The sequence below is a fragment of the Nilaparvata lugens genome, chromosome 7, assembly GCF_014356525.2.
Source record: "Nilaparvata lugens isolate BPH chromosome 7, ASM1435652v1, whole genome shotgun sequence".
NCBI classification, from domain to species: domain Eukaryota; kingdom Metazoa; phylum Arthropoda; class Insecta; order Hemiptera; family Delphacidae; genus Nilaparvata; species Nilaparvata lugens.
In genome coordinates this window covers 61,893,594-61,913,095 of record NC_052510.1, presented here as the reverse complement: position 1 = coordinate 61,913,095, position 19,502 = coordinate 61,893,594, and the positions used below count along the sequence as shown (strand labels likewise).

The 19,502-nt window shown below is 34.8% G+C and overlaps 1 protein-coding gene across 1 annotated transcript; it reads left to right on the top strand.

Moving 5' to 3' along the window:
• The first annotated feature begins 27 nt into the window (after nucleotides 1-27).
• On the top strand, nucleotides 28-16,948 carry LOC111056447 (39S ribosomal protein L19, mitochondrial). The gene is made up of 6 exons (XM_039433318.1): nucleotides 28-304; nucleotides 8,863-9,120; nucleotides 12,062-12,196; nucleotides 13,365-13,552; nucleotides 14,829-14,977; nucleotides 16,750-16,948. Exons 1-6 carry the CDS (start codon nucleotides 241-243, stop codon nucleotides 16,877-16,879), a joined length of 924 nt encoding a protein of 307 aa, XP_039289252.1. The 5' UTR covers nucleotides 28-240; the 3' UTR covers nucleotides 16,880-16,948.
• The last annotated feature ends 2,554 nt before the right edge of the window (nucleotides 16,949-19,502 follow it).

The window sequence follows — 19,502 nt, the reverse complement described above, 5'->3', positions numbered from 1 at the left end:
TGTCTGTGAGTCTGTGACGACACTGTGATGCCGGAACGAAAGCGGATCCGGTGAAAACATCGATATTTTATAACAGTAGTCGATACCTACACTAGTCGACAAATTAGCGCTCAACTAATAATTGTTCATGACTTTTGAGGTTAAGTAAGATAGATCAATAATTTTAATATTTTTCTATTGTATTATTTTTTAAAATCATGATTTGAAATTTATTATTATCATCAAGATCAAATTGAAAATATGTCTCTCACGCGGTCTCTACGGCAAGGGTTTTGGAAGAACATTGTTTCAGCCAGGAAGAATGGTAAGAACATGCTAGACCAAACTCAATAATAATGTAGAATCATTGAAGTAATCAAATCATATTATATTTATGATGACTAAATGTATATTCATTGTGAGCTGAATTAGTTAACTATCTTGTAAATTTTAAGCTAAACCATTTGCTCCAATTTGCTAGATTTTCATTTTATGTGTCAGGTTTCTGAAATTTGTCATAGAATTTTTCAAAGCACTTCTAGAAACTTCTACAAAATCAAATTGCAAAACTTCTATGTAATTATATTGATAAATTGAACTTTTAAGCATCCCTATTGAAAAAGATAACTAAAAAAAATTCAGTTATGGGCGCTGTCAATTAAAAATATGTAGGCCTAGCCTATAGGGCAAAAAACCATTGCATCATGCTTAAAACTGATCTTTGAAACTACCTACCCCAAGTCTACTTGATTTCAATTCAGACAGTAAAAAACAGTCGATGAGAAATAGAAGTAGAAATTCTGTACGGTCAACGTCGGATTCCAAGAAATTAATTAGGAGTGACCTGATATTTCCGACTCTATAGTGAGGTTTTCGTTATAATCTCTTTATACAAGAATAAACAGTTAATATTAAGGTGCAATTAATTAGTAACGACGTATCTCAAGACGCGCGTACCGAAGCAGGCGGCTTAAGACGCGTTGTTACAGCCGTGGCGGCTCGAGCATACAACCTTGAAATTCATTTGATTCGATGGGTTGACTCATTGGGTTATAATTACGTTTGTATGAATGTTATGGCGGCAGATAAATTAGAATTGTTGGCTACTGTATTGCTTTTACGATTCATATAAATAATGAATAATCGAATCTGATGATTTATAGGTTATGTGCTCTAGCCGTTACACAGCTGCGTATTTGAAACCCCGCTAGTGAATTGCACCTTTACTTGAGTTATACCGGTATCAGCTATCTATAAAGCAGTGGCAAGGCATAGAATCGGCAACGCTCGAACGCTCTCGTCCTATCTTACTCCACTATCATTATAACGTGAATCTCATTAAAGACCAGAGTCATCCAGGTCATAATTTTTATTCATTTTTCTCAATCCTAAACTGTTAAGCCCGGTTAAATTTTAACCGTGATAATCTTTACAAGAGCCAATCAGAAAAGGTGTTTTTGAAAAGACGGCTTTTCTGATTGGCTCTCATGGAATTAATCACGGTTGAAATTTAACTGGCTTTTGTGCAACCGACACTAAATGTGTTATCTAAACTAAAGGCTGGTCACTAACTGTAGAACATGCATGGACAAACACAGTCAACTTGCATTGTTGTGTTATCACAGCGAAACGCTTTAAACAACATTTTTTAAGGTTAGATTTTTGTTTTATTTTTTCTTCACTTGCTCTACTTGAGGTTGAATTATTCTTCTGTCATTATAATTCGTAATTTTCCAGTACTTTATTTATTGTTTTTGGTTGTTTATTTTATGTTAAAAGCCTCTCGCTGATGACAGCTGTGATGACACAACAATGTAAGTCGACTGTGTCTGTATGTGCATGCATGTTCTACCTCTACAAAGTAGAAATCTACTTGAGTGGAAAAACGTAATTTAATCTAATCTGACTATTCAACTTACAAGCAAATTAAGTTTCCAGTACGTAAATTAAAAGTAATTTTTCAGTATAAAAAATAAAATATCAAGCAATCTTAGCTATTGAATTCCCTGACCAACCATTGCCTATACCGCAGAGCATCCCTAAGATACCCAACAAGGCGGTACCAATCTCTACCATTCAAATAACTAATTATTGTATCTTCACTTATATATGTGTAATGAAACCAAGTCTGTCTTATCGCCCCCAGTACTTTACACTTACCCATGAAGTGGACCAAACTCTCAGGCTCTCTACTGTTACATAAGGAACATATATGCCTATTCTCCTCCCTGTCTGGTCTGAAATTTAGCGGCAGCATGGAAGCTCTCGCTCTAAAAATTATATTTATGAAACTCCTCTTGTAAGAGTCATTCAAATACGTGCGATCTCCTAAGTCTACCAGTAAAGAAGAGTACATACTATGATATACTGACTGATCAGCTCGCTCTCTCCATGCAATACAAGTTCTCTGCTTCACTTCTAGTAGCATTTGATTCATGGAATTCAACCATCTGTCTACTTGAATTGTGCTATCAGACCATTCTATGCTTATATCATAGCGCTGACAGAGACTCAGCCAAACCTTATACCAACCGCATTTCCTGATAAAGAATTCATACGCTATTCTACGTGGATATCGACTCTCTGACAAATTGAATACTTTGTTGATATAATTAATATGAATTCTCAAAGTGTAGATCCACATCAGCTCCATACCGCACTCTAAATAGATCACATAGTCAGGGGTATTTTTGGGGAGGCCAAATAATCTTTTCATGAAATATTTTTGAAATTTTTCTACTCGGTCACTGTGCAAGTAGCCCCACACTTGCGCTGCATATGTAACTGTAGACTTACATGCCGCACTAAAAACATGCCACTTGGCTGAAAGGGGAACTGTCTCATTCTGGATTAGGCTTCTCCACATACTATTTATACCATATCTCGCCGCTGTTATCCTATCATCCCAATGCCTTTTCAGTGACAGAGAGGACGTGAATATTACCCCCAAATATTTATACTGATTCACAACCTCCACAATCTCATCTCCATAGAACCATTTTTCACTTCTTCTAAGTTTACCACCTTTCCTGAAGACAACAATTTTAGATTTTTCCATATTTACAACTAAGTTCCACTTAATGCAATAACTTCTTAATCTATTTATCATTTTTTGCATAAGAATCGGGGTATCGGCTAATATAACGACATCGTCAGCATACATCAGCCCATTTAAATCTAGGTTTCCCACAGATACTCCTCCACCTATATAATCACAAAGATCATGTATAAATAGGGAGAATAAAATTGGCGAGGCTAAACAGCCTTGTTTTACGCCGCTATTTATTGCAAATTCGGCCGACAATCCTCTACCACTGTTACACCAAATTCTACACCTATTATCGCTATAAATCCCCTTTAAAATATTTATAAATTTACTAGATAGGCCTATTTCATATAATCTGAAAAATAACGCATTCCTATCAATATTGTCATATGCTCCTTTGAAATCGATGAAAAAGCCGTATAGTTTTCTTTTTTAACTTGTAAAAAATAATCAACAATGCTATGGAGAACAAATATGTTATCGACAGTCGAGTAACCAGAACGAAAACCTGCCTGACATTCTTTTATAATACCCCTGGTTTGCTCCCACTTGTATAATCTATTGCACATTATGCCCATGAAAAGTTTTGTCATAATATCCATACACGAGATGCCCCTATAATTAGAAACAATAGCAGGATCTCCTTTTTTATGAAGAGGAAAAATAATCGCTCTTTTGAAAGATTCTGGGATTTCTCCGTAAGCTATAATATTGTTGAATGCTCTTAAAAGCAGTATTTTGAAACTCTCCGGGGCTTTTTTATAAAAATCAGCTACAATTCTATCCTCTCCAGGAGCTTTATTGTTACTCATTTTAGTAAGTACAGCATCTAATTCAATCATTTCTAGTTCTTTATCTAGAGATTCTATTTCAACCCAAGGCTCTGCATACAAAACTGGTTCACTGAGTCTAACAGGAGTAAATAGATTTGAAAAATAATTGATCCACATATCAGATTTTATAGGAATGATTTGAGTCGGACGGCTACTTCTGAAATTTTTTATAAGATCCCAGAAGTCTTTCGAGTTATTCACACTTCGAAATTTATTATTGACCTTATCGTAATACTCTTGCTTTCTCTCTTTACACAAATATTTATACTGTCTAACTGAATTTAAGTAGTCATTTTTAACAGAAATATTGCCGAACCTCCTGAACAGATTGAGTAGACTAAACATCCTACGTCTCGCTCTTTCGCAATCTCTATCAAACCACGCCTGCTGGTTATTTGTATTGGAGTTATTATTATTATTTTTATTATTATTATGTGTAAGTTGCCTGTTACTAGCCGATGAGTATATAAGATTTTTCAAACAGTTTGTTGCAATATCTGGGTCGTTCGGTAGCTCAATATCTCTACATCTTTCTGAAAGATTACGAGAGTAATGCACTACATCTAATCTATCAAACCTAAGCCTAGGTAAGAGCTGAAGCAGCTTATCATCATTCTCATTTTCAACATCTCTCATACAACCTATTTTAAAGCTAATTGGAAAATGATCTGAGAAGTGCTCATTGAGTACAGAGAAATAATTGACAGACTTGATAATATCTAGCGGTACACAACAGTAATCTATTACGGATGCACCTCTCTCATTCAAAAAAGTTAATTCCCCATTTTCATCCCCCTTAGCTCTACCATTCAATATTATATAATTAAACACTTCCCAAAGAGATAAAACTCTATCTCCTCTAGTATTGACCATTGTATCTTTTGATTTTCTAGCATAAGCTACATTGTTATTATCAACAGGGACTTCAGCTGGGATATTCTGTAGTTCACCTACTCTACAATTCCAATCACCAACTAGAATAGTGTTCATGTTATTATCGGAGGTTGACAGGTAATCCCAAAGCATATCAAAATCTCTTTTCCATTCTTCTTCTGACCCCCCGCTTAGATAAATTGGCAAAATAAATATTTCCTCATTACTCAAATCAACTGAAATTTTCTGTTTATAATCATCACTGGTGAAAGAAAAACAACATGATAAGGATGTTTTATATCCCATCATAATTCCCCCCTTTGCATGACCAAAACGACTACTCCTTACTGCATACTCCCAAGACAATGTATATTCTGGTAATACAAATCATATCCTTCATCTTGCCCCTCCTCTACATGTGTTTCTAACAAAATAAAACAATCAAACCCTTTTACAAAACTAAAAAAAATCGGATAGTTCTTACCTTTTAATCCACAAACATTATACACTAAAAAATCAGTTTGACATTCATTTACACTAGGCCTACCGACACGACTGACGGCTCCACCTCATTCATCATTAAGTCCCTGATGCTTGTTTTTTTTTCTGCCCCTCCCTGAAAGATCTCAAAATATCCTCGGACCCGCTTCCCAATAATTCCATGAATTTCTCTTCGCCATTTCTGTTGCCGAACTGCAGCCAACCTGAGTCAGAATCCCACGTGAAAGACGCCTCCTCAATGACCAGACGGTTATGGACGACCCTAACCTTTGAGCCTGGTTTATTGTCCATAATAATTTTCCGCAAGGCCATTAGTTTTCCTCTACTTTTCCGGGTTTCGTACGAATAGTCTTTGTAGATGAAATAGTTAGTTCCTTTCAGTTTTTTTGCATTAGACAGAATAAAGTTCACATCATCATCACACGGAAAGTGAGCTATAATTAAACCACCGTTATTTTTTGGATTTCCAAGTAGGTGAGCACGGTTGATGAATATATTATCGTTACAACGTAAATAGTCCAAGCAGAAAAGCCTCACTACAGGCACGAAATTGTTTCCTTAGTAGAATCAAACTGTAATCCCTTGAAAATAAGGTTATTTCTCCTACTTCTATCTTCCAAATTGATTAGTCTATTTGCTAAACCCTTATTAGTAGATTTGAGATATTGTAATTCACTTTTCAATTCGCTATTTTCACTAGATAACTTTTTCACAGTCTCAGTAGAGCAGTTACATCGTTCTTCGTGGCTAAAGTAGATATTTTTTCATCAAAATTTTTCTTGATTCTAGTTTCTAAAACGTCCAGTAATACCTTAAACTTTTCCTCGTCCATCTTGCTGATCTTAAGTTCTGAACGCTTTTTTCCAGGTCGGGAGCCAACTTCAGGAGAAATTGTAGATCGTTCACGTTTTTTAGAACTAGATGGCGAGAAATAAGAGTCTATTCCTCCTTGCATTTGATACACTATACACAGAAGGGCACCAGAAAAAACAACTTCTCGTTTAAATCACTAAAATCATACTAAATTTAACTTTCAAACACTTTTCACTAATATTATAGACAATAGTTATTAAGGTTAAAGCCAGAATCAGCACGAAAACGATAGGCTGTTCAGAGCGATAAGCCGGCACGTCTGCTCTCTACAACGTCTAGAGCCCAACCTGTGTACGTTTGTAATATTATTAGTTTTATAAATTGATTGTGCTGTTATTATTGGGATACAACATTACATCCTTCTTATATTTGGAGGTAGTCTGTTAAATAAGTAGGGAATTACATGATGTAGGGATCTTCTACCATAAATATTATTGAATCTGGGTACTACATATATTGATGGAGATCTTAAATTGTAGGGTGAGGGAGGAGCAAGGAGTCTATAGTATAAATTTTCTTTGTGGAGTATTACAATTTTGAAAAGGTAGAAATTTTGGGCGATAAGGTATGATAATATTTGTAAGCTACGTGGGTTGTATGATCAATATTATTAACATAAGGAATTCTGGTAGTTATACATTTTAATGTTCTTGATTGTATTCGTTCAACTCTAGATAAAAGATAATCGGCTGCACTTCCCCATGATTCAATGCCATATCTAATTATTGGTTCCATCATGGACTTATAATTAGATATAGCAATCATGGGTGATATTTTTATGCAAATAAAATACTTTTGCGTTAAGCGCTTGAAGTTTTTTGAAATGTAGTCTATGTGAGGACACCATCTCAGGCTGCTATCGATTATAATGCCAAGGTAACGGGTACTATTTACTAAAGTAAGAGGCGGACAAGTGCAAATCTGAGAAACATTCGCATGAAGGCAATGACAGTCGTGGCTTAATACAGTTGGATTTACGTTGCATCTTAGATGTGGAGATTTAAAGTGCATTAGTACAGTTTTTTTTCCTGTTGATTACAAGATTTCTGTCATGGACCATTTCAGAATTCTGTTGTAATCAAACTGTATTAATTGTTCAGCCACTTTTAAATTCTTATGTCCAACAAACAGAGCAGTATCGTCAGCATACATCAATACTTCTCCATGTCTGATTACTTTGGAATAAACAGTTAATATTAAGGTGCAATTAATTAGTAACGACGCATCTCAAGACGCGCGTACCTAAGCAGGCGGCTTGAGACGCGTTGTTACAGCCGTGGCGGCTCGAGCATACAACCTTGAAATTCATTTGATTCGATGGGTTGACTCATTGGGTTATAATTATGTTTGTATGAATGCTATGGCGGCAGATGAATTAGAATTGTTGGCTACTGTATTGTTTTTACGATTCATATAAATAATGAATAGTCGAATCTGATGATTTATAGGTTATGTGCTCTAGTCGTTACACTTATAGCTGCGCACTTGAATCCCCGCTAGTGAATTGCACCTTTACTTGAGTTATACCGGTATCAGCTATCCTCTATGTAAAGCAGTGACAAGGCATAGAATCGGCAACGCTCGAACGCTGTCGTCCTATCTTACTCCACAATCATTATAACGTGTTTCTCATTAAAGACCAGAGTCATCCAGGTTATAATTTTTACTCACTTTTTTCAATCCTAAACTGTTAGGCCCGGTTGTACAAAAGCCGGTTAAATTTTAACCGTGATTATCTTTACAAGAGCCAATCAGAAAAGGTGTTTTCGAAAAGACGGCTTTTCTGATTGGTTCTCATGGAATTAATTACGGTTGAAATGTCAACCGTGAAATGTCAACAAAAGCCGGCTTTTGTGCAACCGGCACTAAATGTGTTATCTAAACTGTAAGGCTGGTCACAAACTGTAGAACATGCATGGACAATCGACTTGCATTGTGTCATCACAGCGAAACGCTTTAAACAACATTATTATTTTATTTTTTCTTCACTTGCTCTACATGAGGTTGAACTATTCTTCTGTCATTAGAATTCGTAATTTTCCAGTATTTTATTTATTGTTATTGGTTGTTTATTTTATGTTGAAAAGCCTCTCGCTGATGTCAGCTGTGATGACACAACAATGTAGGTCGACTGTGTCTGTATGTGTATGCATGTTCTACCTCTACAAAGTAGAAATCTACTTTGTGAAAATGTATGAAGAATGAAAATTTTGTGAACTGAAGAACTACAAGACTTAACTTATTTCGGACTATGTGTCTGAATTTGGGAGAGGAATAGCACAATTTTTCCTCTCCCTATCATTTCGATAATGTAATTATTGTATAAATGAATAAAGTGGCCAGGGTTTGGCCCCTCCACATTTTTTGACATCCGCTTTCCGTTCTGTCCATCTAATATTAACTACAAGTGCCGGTTACAGAAAAGCCGGTTCAATTTTAACCGTGATTAATTCCACGAGAACCAATCATAGAAGCCATCTTATCAAAAATACCTTCTCTGATTGGTTCTTGTGAAATAGTTTACGATTCAAATTTAACCGGCTTTTGTGTGACCGTTGCTTAATGTTTTTACAATATTATATTATCAATATTCTAATGTTGCATCAATCTTCATTGTAATTAATAAGTTTCATAATATGTGAAATTTGTTGCATAATTAGTTGCTATACTGTAATTTATTGTAAATTTTTGTATAAACCAGAATGTATTGTAACTTACTTGAATAAATAAATAATTCAAAATTCAAAATGTTTTTAGTTGCAGACCACAACCTATCACGAATGATCAGCAGCACTGTCTCCAACAAGGAAGCCCAACTGGCTGAAGGAAAGTCACCAGAAACGGCAACAACAACTGATTCACGATCATCGGTTCCTCTCAACAGAGCCAGATTCGTTTATCCGGAATTCCTGCCTGATCCCAAAATAGAATGGAGAAACTTGATCAGAGAAAAGCTAGAAAGAAGTGACATGATGAAAAGGAGGCGGAATATTGATATCCCTGAATTTTATGTTGGTAAGTGATGAGAAGATATTGTTCTCTTGAATGCATTTTTTTCTCATCTATTTCATTATCCATGACGAACTGCAAGAAATGACTTTATACTTTTTTTATCTACTTTTTTCATCTATTTCATTATCCATGAAGAACTGCCAGTAATAATCCGTTTTTGAACTATTTTAAATGACACTACAGTCTAATTCTTGAATATTAGTCAATAAAACTAGTACTTACTGAGGAGCGCACTCTGAGAGTGTTGAAAATTGATTTAAATATTTTGAAAGCGCTCCTCAGTGAATACTAGTTTTATTAACTGACTAGCTGGCCCGGCGAACTTCGTACCGCCAAATAGTAAATGCATCTCATGACAAACTTTAGCTGGATGCACACCTGAGGAAGCGCGATGCGGCATTTTCCATCCAGGTGTTTCTTGCTTATTGGTTTGAATGGAAGAACTCATACACACTGAATCAGGCATGGCGTGGAACGGTGTGATAAGGCAATCTCCATAAGATCGACACTTTGTATCACCAAGCCGTGCCTCCTCAGGTGTGCTTAGCGTTAGCTTAATCTGATTAAGCACTATATTTTTATGAAATTCAAGAATCAATATTTACATTTTATATATCAATATGGACTTCCTATGTGCTTAGTTAGTTGTACAGCAAATTGTATTTTTAAATACAGTTGAATGCAGCTTATCACCTTGCTGCTTATTTTCCCGTGCATATTCTAAATTTAAAGCATTCAGAGTTCTACGACCCAAATTTGGACGTCGTTCATACCGTGGCATTATTATTAGTTAAAATTTTGTGAATCAGTAGAAAGAAAATGGAAAACAGATCTACCGACGGATGACGCAATGATCATAACAGCTGATTTTTATTTCTGTTTGTGGCCAGCTCACAAATCTTCTCCCATAAGGATTACATGTAAACTTTGAAGGACCGTGCGAAAGAGTCCTAAGGTCGGATCATATATTTGATAGGCCATAAACCTGCTCCTGAACATAACAAACACAACTAAAAAATCATCAAATTCGGTGCACACATAAAAAAGTTATTGAATGTCAAAATTTGAGGCTCGATTTTTATTTATATAGATATTCAAAAATTTGTTGATTGTAGTTGACTGTAGTGTCATTTAAAATAGTTCGAAAACGGATATTACTTGCAATTCGTCATGGATAATGAAATAGATGACAAAAAAATAATAAAAAAATGCAGTCAACGGAGAAATATTTTCTCTCTTAAAATAGTTCAAAAACGGATATTTTTTTCATTGGTTTTACTCTTGTAAATTGTTTAATTCAACAGACAGTTCGACAAATAATTGGTATCACAATAACTATAAGAATATTTCAAGACATGTACTGGATTGTGCCCCTTTCTTGGAATATCTCATCAACTATTGAGATATGAACTTGAAACTCCTGACTACATTGGATTACTATAGTGGAGATCCACGTTATAATGGCAGTGTTTTCATAAGCAATGTATTGCTATCCTTATCTATCATTCAACAAAGCGGATAACGCTATCTTTCTCGCTTTGCTCTGTTGCCGTATCGTCTTTTAACAATGTAGAATTAATAATTAACAAAATATTTCATCTCAATCATGAAAATTCATTATAAAATTATTGAAAAATATAAGTGATTATTTAAACGAGTATGAACAGTTTATATTACATCAATAAACCTATATCAGCTACCTTCTGTAGAAGGCATTGATAGAGGATCGGCATTGTTGTTCTATCATCTTTCTCCACTGCTATATAACGTGGACCTCATAACAGTGCCACCACTCTTTGGAGCTCTTAGTTCAAAAGGACTGCCTTCCACACAATAACTAAATGGTCCAGGGACTTACATCACCAGCAATGGCAGGGTCACCCTGTTCAAGCACTTGGCAAAAGGCTGCTGGCAGACGCAAGCCCTCGTTTCACCAGGTGGCTGGTGAGTCTGGGTAGAGGTCACAGGAAACATCTCCACACAATTGGACCCAGAAGTCAGATTGAATTTATTCAAAGTGTAAATTCACTGCAACATTCCTCCGTAGTATAGGGACACGCTTTTACAAGAACATTTGTAATTGAATACAAAAATAGCATATAACTGCCACATAACCTTATTCTTTCAGGCAGACAATTGAAGAGCCTGAGTCCCGAATAATATGGTTCTTTTTCCAAAAGTGTCAGCCTGTGAGCCGGATACAGCTGAACTATTTGCTCTTGTACTATAACCATGCATGACAAACTAGATTTCTTTCAAATATCTCTGAATTTTTTAAGACAAAATTTACAGTCTCAAGGAAATGCAAAGCTGGATCGGTGAGAAACCTATATTATAGAGAAACAATAGCATAAGTAGATATCCCATGGTATAGGGCTTTTATGTCGCAACTTTTACTGTTATCTCAAGCCGGTAGTCCACGTAGTTCTTTCCCGTGAAGCTTTATAACACTGGTAGTCTCTCATATTGTGCCGTTCATACACTCTTACCCGGTCAAAACAGTAAAAATCGACAGTAATCGGCTGTTGCGACATAAACCATGGGATATCTACTTACGCTATTGTTTCTCTATGCCTATATTTTCTAAAAATGAGCCTACATGATTTGGATGGCCGCAAACCCTCCAAAACACGAACAGCTTTCTTTTGCATCTTACATATTGTATATAAGTTATTCTTGCTATTCTTTTGGGATATTCTTCCAAAAGAATAGTAAGATGCTGTAGCGTATTAGGGCTAAAAATATCCATGATACACCTTCTGTGCTGTCTTTATAGTGGATGCAGTTCTCAGCGCAAATAGTGCATGATAGAGCTGTTTTATAAGTTTTCCCAAGCGTTTATCCCATTTCATATTTTTTGCAATTATTAGTATCATCTTCTAAATTCATTGATTCAATTATATTAATTTTAAAATGCTTTTTCAATATTTTTTCTGTATTTTAGGCAGCGTATTAGCTGTTACATCGTCACACATTCATGCACAGAAGAAAGTAAGCCGCTTTGTGGGTATTTGCATTCAGAGACTGGGATGTGGTCTCAGATCTCGATTCGTGCTGAGAAATATAATCGACAATCTAGGTGAGTGATTGTTCTGTCTATAGCGATGTCCACGTTATAATGGCAGTGGAGAACAGTGCTGCCTTGCCACTGCCTTCTAAATGAAATAGCTGATACCGGTAGATATCTGATGTGAGATTAACTGTTCATATTCAAGGAAATATTTTTCAATGATTGAATAGTAAATTTTCATTATTGAGATTGAATATTTCGTTAATTATTGTTAAAATAAGATATGGCAACGATGCGGAGGTAGAAAAGGATAGCAGTATCTGCATTTGGCAATCCTTTCATCATCCATTCTCAGCAAGTGCCCCATCCACCTAATCCTGCCAGCTTTGATGTATCGGACGATGTCTTACTCCCCAGGAAGCGCTCGATTTCGCTATTTTTTCTCCTCCAAATTCAATTTTTGTAAACAGGACCCACTATCCTCCTAATAACCTTTCTTTCAAAGATTCGAAGCCTTTCTATGTCCAAGTGAGTACCCAAGTCTCTGAGCCATATCATACTACCGGCCTGAGTAATGCCTTATATAATTGAATCGGTCTGAAGAGAAAGGGAGCATGTCAAAAATCAGAATTTTTCAGGGGAGAGAAGAAACTGAATACTGATAAAATTATTGATAATTTCAAGAAATTTTTTGTCATTAGGGTGCAAACTCTAAAGACAACAATTTTAATCCAGTATAAGCACTTATATAAGATTCACCCCTTAAAATTGAGTTTTTTGTTAACTTCCTATTACTCATGATGATATATTATAAATTATCACTCTTCAACTTTTACAATAAACACCTCAACCGAAAGCAATCTAACCTCAAAGCAACGCGTGAATCAAAGGTAACCTAACAATAGCATAAAAATCACAACTGACAAACAGCTAATTTTCGAATGTTCGGCGTTGAAAGGGAACATGTGTGTCATGACTAGTTCCCTTTTACTCCAGTACAGCAAAAATATGATATCTGTTTCTCGTAAAGAGAGTGCTGACATGTTCCCTTTAACTCTAATCGATGTATCCCACAGCAAACAACTCATTTCAACCATAAAAAAATGAAAAAAAAATTGACATGTTCCCTTTCTGCTCAGGCCGATTCAATTATTGTAAAAATATTCACCCATAATTATTGCTTAAATTAATTTCGAAATTAATTGTGATCTGTAATAGAGAACTGTTTGTTTGACAGGTTGCGAGATAGAGTTCTTCATGTACGACCCCACCATACAGAAGATAGACGTTTTGAAGTTGGAGAAACGTCTTGATAAGGACCTGCAGTACTTGAGGGATGCTCTCCCTGAATACAGTACGTTTCCCCTGGATATGGAGCCTGTACCACTGCCTGAAGGATCTCCGGTGCCTGTTAATGATATCAAGGTACATTTTTACTGCAAGATACGATTATAGAGAAAAGATAGCATAAGGAAAGATATCCCATGGACTAGGGCGTTTATGTTCCAAATTTCACTGTTTATTCTGGCCGATATTCCTAGTAGTTCCTTTTTGGTGAAGCTATGTGACGCCTGGTAGTCTCTCATACTATGCAGTTCTTACACTCTCAGCCGGCCAAAACAGTAACAATAGACGGCTTGAGTTAATAAAAAATCTACTTGGAACATAAATTATCTATACCATGGGAAATCTTCTTATGCTATCTAAACAAGGTCTATAAATACAGGTCATGACACAATCCCGTGATGCATTGCAAAATCGCCATTTTATGGGGTTCTAGTTCACCAATTTTCAAATTTATCAGCTGTTATCATTAAATATAATTATGTGTTATTTGGTTAAATATATTTTTCAAAAAATATTGCTTGACTTTAAATTGTGAAATAAATTCTTCTAACAGAATAATAATATTTAGATTCCAACTAGGAACTGAATTGTTGATTTTTAGATTTAATTGATTGGGAACTTTAAACTGTTTTTGAGGTTAGCTTTTTGTCCCAATGCCTTATGAATCATAACAAGTTACAAGAATAAGAACAATTTTTAATAATAAAAAATGAATTATTGAAGCATTTATTATTGAAATTTCATTATTAAAAAATCGAAAACCTGAATTTACATATTATCTAAACCAAAATATTGTTTTTAAAAAGCATAATGCATGATTTTGTTATGAGCAGATTGGAATTTCAAATTTACCGCTATTAAGACCCTACATAATGGCCGCTCCATAAGGATCACGAGTGTCATGACCTGTATTTATAGACCTTGGATCTAAAGCTATACAGCTACAGTCCTTGGTGAACCTTGGCTATTTCCACAATTCCCCTCCACATTTTTTGACATCCGCTTTCCGTTCTGTCCATCTAATATTAGCTATAAGTGTCGGTTGCACAAAAGCCGGTTAAATTTTAATCGTGATTAATTCCACAAGAACCAATCAGAGAAGCCGTCTTTTCGAAAAAGTCTTCTCCAATTTTACAGTTGTGTTGTGTGTGATGTTGTGGTACTTTTCCATAATGAAAAGTGGTTGACAATTTCAATTTGTGTTTTCATCCCTTCTCTGATTGGTTCTCGAGAAATTAATCACGGTTAAAATTTAACCAGTTTTTGGGCAACCGGGCCAAGATCCTTGAATGATTAAATTTAATCCAATATTTTCTATTTCTTTGATATTTAATGGAATTTTGTTTGTCAACAGGTCAAAATGAAAGGTAAACCGTGGACGCAAAAATGGGAAAAGAAAGGTCTGCTGGGCGTGGAGAAATTGGAAATATCCGAGAAGAATCTGATCAGATTGGCCAGGGCTGCCAAGCCCTGGGAAAAGCATGACTTGATGCTCGAATACAGGTAATTATTTAATTTTATGATATCCTCGACACATATTATAATTGACCGAAGCAAAGCTGAGGTCTTAGTTTCGACTCGATCGGCTTTCGTCTGTTTGTTTGTTTGTACCGCAGTTATTTGGATGAAATTTGGTAAGCAAGTTCTTTGTAACAAGGCGCAGAAACGTATGTGTAACGATTTTTGATGAAACCTCTGGTTTTTTTGTAATATTTAAAAACCCGCGAACTAACCTCAATCCAGAAAGGATGTGTCTTTGAATACAGAAATTCATTTTCATACTTTTTCGCATCAATTGTTACGAGCACATGGTGGTCGAGTCGGTTAGACCGTGGTCTGTCACACTGCAGGATCCAGGTTCAATTCTCGTTCCTGCCAGTTTTTTTTTTTTTGAAGATAATACTAATATTGTTTTATCTTATTCTAATAATATATCATAATAAAATAAATTATTATGATTAGATAGAATAATTGAATTGAATCATCTTATTATTAAATTGATTTAACAAATTAATTGGATAAATTATTAAAAAAAAATCTTTATTGTATTGGAGTCCAATACTGCAGTTGTAGAGAAAAATTTGTATGTAAAGATATAAAGGTAAATTTTTCCCTTTTTGTGTAGTTGAGAAGTAATTACACCATTGTCAATCTCTGATAAACTCTGATAATGACCGAAACCGGTCTTTCTGAGTATCAATAAATCTGTGGTTTTTGACAATTTTTCAGTTTTTTTTCATTTAAAAGGTATGTATTTGATATAAAGGTACTCCTTGATAAGTCCAGTGTCCCTGGAAACAGTGTCTCTAGCACTTTCAATGGAGAAAATAATAAATGACATGGCTAAATCTTCACAATACTTACTGTACTTACTGTACTGAATCTTTACAATACTCACAGTGCTTACTGTACTGGCCCTTCTCATTAGATTGAAAGTTGTATTCATGAGCGAGGTCTACTGTTCGCAGAACTACTAGTATTATAGTGAGGTGTATCATTTTAAAAACGAATAATGTTATATTCTTGAAAATGCGTAAAAATATTATTATGTGATATTCCTGAATTTATGAATTAGCCTATTCATTACAATAAGTAAAAAACACGAAACACTATAGTGAGGTCCACGTTATAATGGCAGAGGAGAAAGATAGAAGAAAAGCGTTGCCGATTCTCCGCCTTGCCACTGCCTTCTGTAGAGAATAACTGATACCGGTAGTATATCAGATGTATTAACTGTTTATTCTTGTTTGAAATAATCAATTATATTTTAGTAGTCAAGAAAAAATATTTCGCAATGGTTCGATAATAAATTATCGGGATTGAGATTGAATATTTTGTTAATTATATTCCTACAATGTTGAAAACCGATGTGGAGTTAGAGAAGGTCAGCGCTATCTGCTTTGTCCAATGATAGACAAGGATAGCAACATCAATGTAAATAAAATACTGTCATTATATCGTGGACCTCACTGTTCCTATCTCGATACTTTTTATCTTTATCTTCTATTGTGCAGAGAACTATCTTCAAACTATGTTCACTTTGAACGGTCAGCATTTTTTAGGGCCAAACCACACGTTTTTCAGACGAGGCTTTCTTATTGGGTTGGCGTTTGGAAATCAGCTGATCGAGGATTCGAATCACAATCGGAGAGCTTTCCTGTTCTGTCGCCTCGTGTGGCTTTGCCCTTATTCAGGAAGTTTCCAATTAAGTTTGAAATTGGGTTAACTCATTATTTATTTTTTTAAATTTTCATCGTTGATCTTTGTTGTTGCAGAAAAACTATACCCGAAGAGGAACAAAAGGAAATATTTTCAGAAGTTTATTCTGAGTTGCACCAGCTTGAGCTAACCCGTAAGAAAATGAAGAGGAAGAGAATGTTTGTTAAACCTGTCAAAAGTTCTTAGATCATTTTGAATAGATTTTCTATAATGTTTAGTTAGTAAAGTTAATAATAAATAACTTCAAGAACTATGTGTCTTTGATTCAATGTATTCTTCCAATTCCAATTTTCCACTTTAAAGTAATCACTAAAATTAATGTGAAAAAATAACATACACGACTAATTTTATTCAAATAATATTCGTTATATTATAAAAAACAAGAATAATTTTTTGTGTAAAAACCTTATAACTTATTGGTATTAGTGCGAGACATTCTCAGTTCTTTCCTTTTAAATTATTCAATCATTCGCTCTCTGAAATTCACAAACATTCAAAAAAGAACTGAAAAAGGAGTACATCCTTCACAACAAGAGTGGAATATTTATCAATAAAGCAATAAAGATATTACATTAATGAGAATTCCGTATAAATTTTGAGAAAATAACTAATCTATACAATAACATCCAGAACAAAAAAACATCAATTCAAAATACAGCTTGAAGCTGATACATTTATTATATACACCGAACAGTAATCGTTCAGTATCAGTCGCTTAATAACATCTTACATTTAAATATTTACAAGAAATTTATAAAATAATTTGTCTCCAGTTTATAAATAATGAACATAGTAATAGAAGGCAGCCATACTCTAACTGCTTAACCCATAACAAACTATACTATTGGAATAATACCACGTTCACGGTAAATTACGACGATTTTTTTTTCACTGAGTGACGTATGCACAGTTCAAGTTTAAACCAAATCGAATTAGCTGATCATTGGTTGGGATTAGATCAAGCTATGCTCGCATTATTTATTAAAATAGGGGTATTCACGATATTTGAGATAGCCAGCCAATTCGAGCTATTTGCTATTTTTTTTTTTAATACACTTAGGGCCATTTGCACCGTGACGGTTTATACTAAATCATATTTTAAACTGGATTAAATCCGTATAAAGTCTCGTTTGTTATAATATGATTCATTTTGAGTTCAAGCCACCAGCTGATTAAATTCAGTTTAAGCTTTGACTGTGCAAACGGGCCTTAGGGACGGTTTCCGAGCTCGGGATTTAGCCAAGTTCTAGACTTTAAACAGCTGAAGTCAGAAAATTGGCTTTCCGAAACGGGGCGTAGTCGCAGTCCACGTTTAAATTAAATTTCGAAAAACTAGAAAATTGAACACAAAATAAAATAAAGAGAAAATAGTGTAAAGTTTCAGCTGTTTTGAATTATTTAGGAATGCTACATTTCGTCAAAGAAAAAAGTTTCCAATTATAGAAATGAGAATATAAAGATTTATTCTTCTGCAACTATTTACTGCGACTAATTCTGAGCTAATTCTGATCTAATTCTAAGCTTAATGCCCCGTTTTGGAAAGCCAATTTTCTCATTCCAGCTGTTTAAAGTCTAGAGCTCAGCTAATTCCCGAGGAAAAACGTTTCCAATTATAGAAATGAGAAAACAAAGATTATAAAAGCTGCGACTACGCCCCATTTCGGAAAGCCAATTTTTTGACTCCAGATATTTAAAGTCTAGAGCTCAGCTAATTCCCGAGCTCGGAAACCGGCCCTTTATAGACTCCTGGCAAATGTCTGGAGTTAGCGGATAGATCTTCCAAGTCCAACATCGTGAATACCCTTATTGTGGCACATTTCGAGTTCAAGCCACCATCTAATAAGATTTAGTTTAAACTAAGATTGGCAGCATTACTAAGGCCCACTCAAGTCTAGAAATAGAAAGCACCACCATTGGACAAAGGCGGTAGGTCACTTTCAAATAAGCTCAAAAATATAAGGGGATCCTACAGTTAACCGAACGAAAGTAGTCCGATGGGAATTGGAACGGATGAGTACCTCCTCTCCCTCCCACCACAAGAAACCCGTATTCAACAAGCGCAAATATCAATTCTCATTTATAATCAGCTGTGGATCTTATCTGAAGTGAAAGTATCAACATATAATATTTGATCTTATTTGGACAACGTTGCACTCATACATCTGTTCCAATTTCCATAGGACTTTTTTCGTGCCGTTGACTACAGTGTAGTTCAGTCATTAAGACTGTGCAAAGGCTAAAAATAAACTTTTTACTCGTGATATTTTTCAAAGTTTTTTGATTTGTATATCATCAAGCTATCAAAATGAAAGAGTTTTCTCAGAAAAACATTTTGTTCTGATCATTACTTTTTGAGATATGAGCGTCTAAAGTTTAAATTTTTGGGACAGAACATTTCAAATTCGGTACGATCTAAATCCATGAGATTTAGAGGATAGATTCTTCATGGTATTGTTCATCTAGTGAAACAAAAATTTTCTCAAAAATCAATTTTTGGAAAAATAATTCAATTTACCAAAAATAACTCAACTAAAAGTAATTTTTGGTTATTTTTAGTAAATTGAATAATTATCTTAAAAATGATATTTTCAGAAAATGTTTATTTTACTAGATAAACAATACCATGAAGAATTCATCCTCTAAATCTCATGGATTTATATCGCACCGAATTTGAAATGTTCTGTCTCAAAAATTCAAACTTCAGTCGCTCATATCTCAAAAAGTAATGATCAGAAAAAAATGTTTTCCTGAGAAAACTTCTCCATTTTGATAGCTTGATGGTATAAAAATCGAAAAACCTGAAAAAATA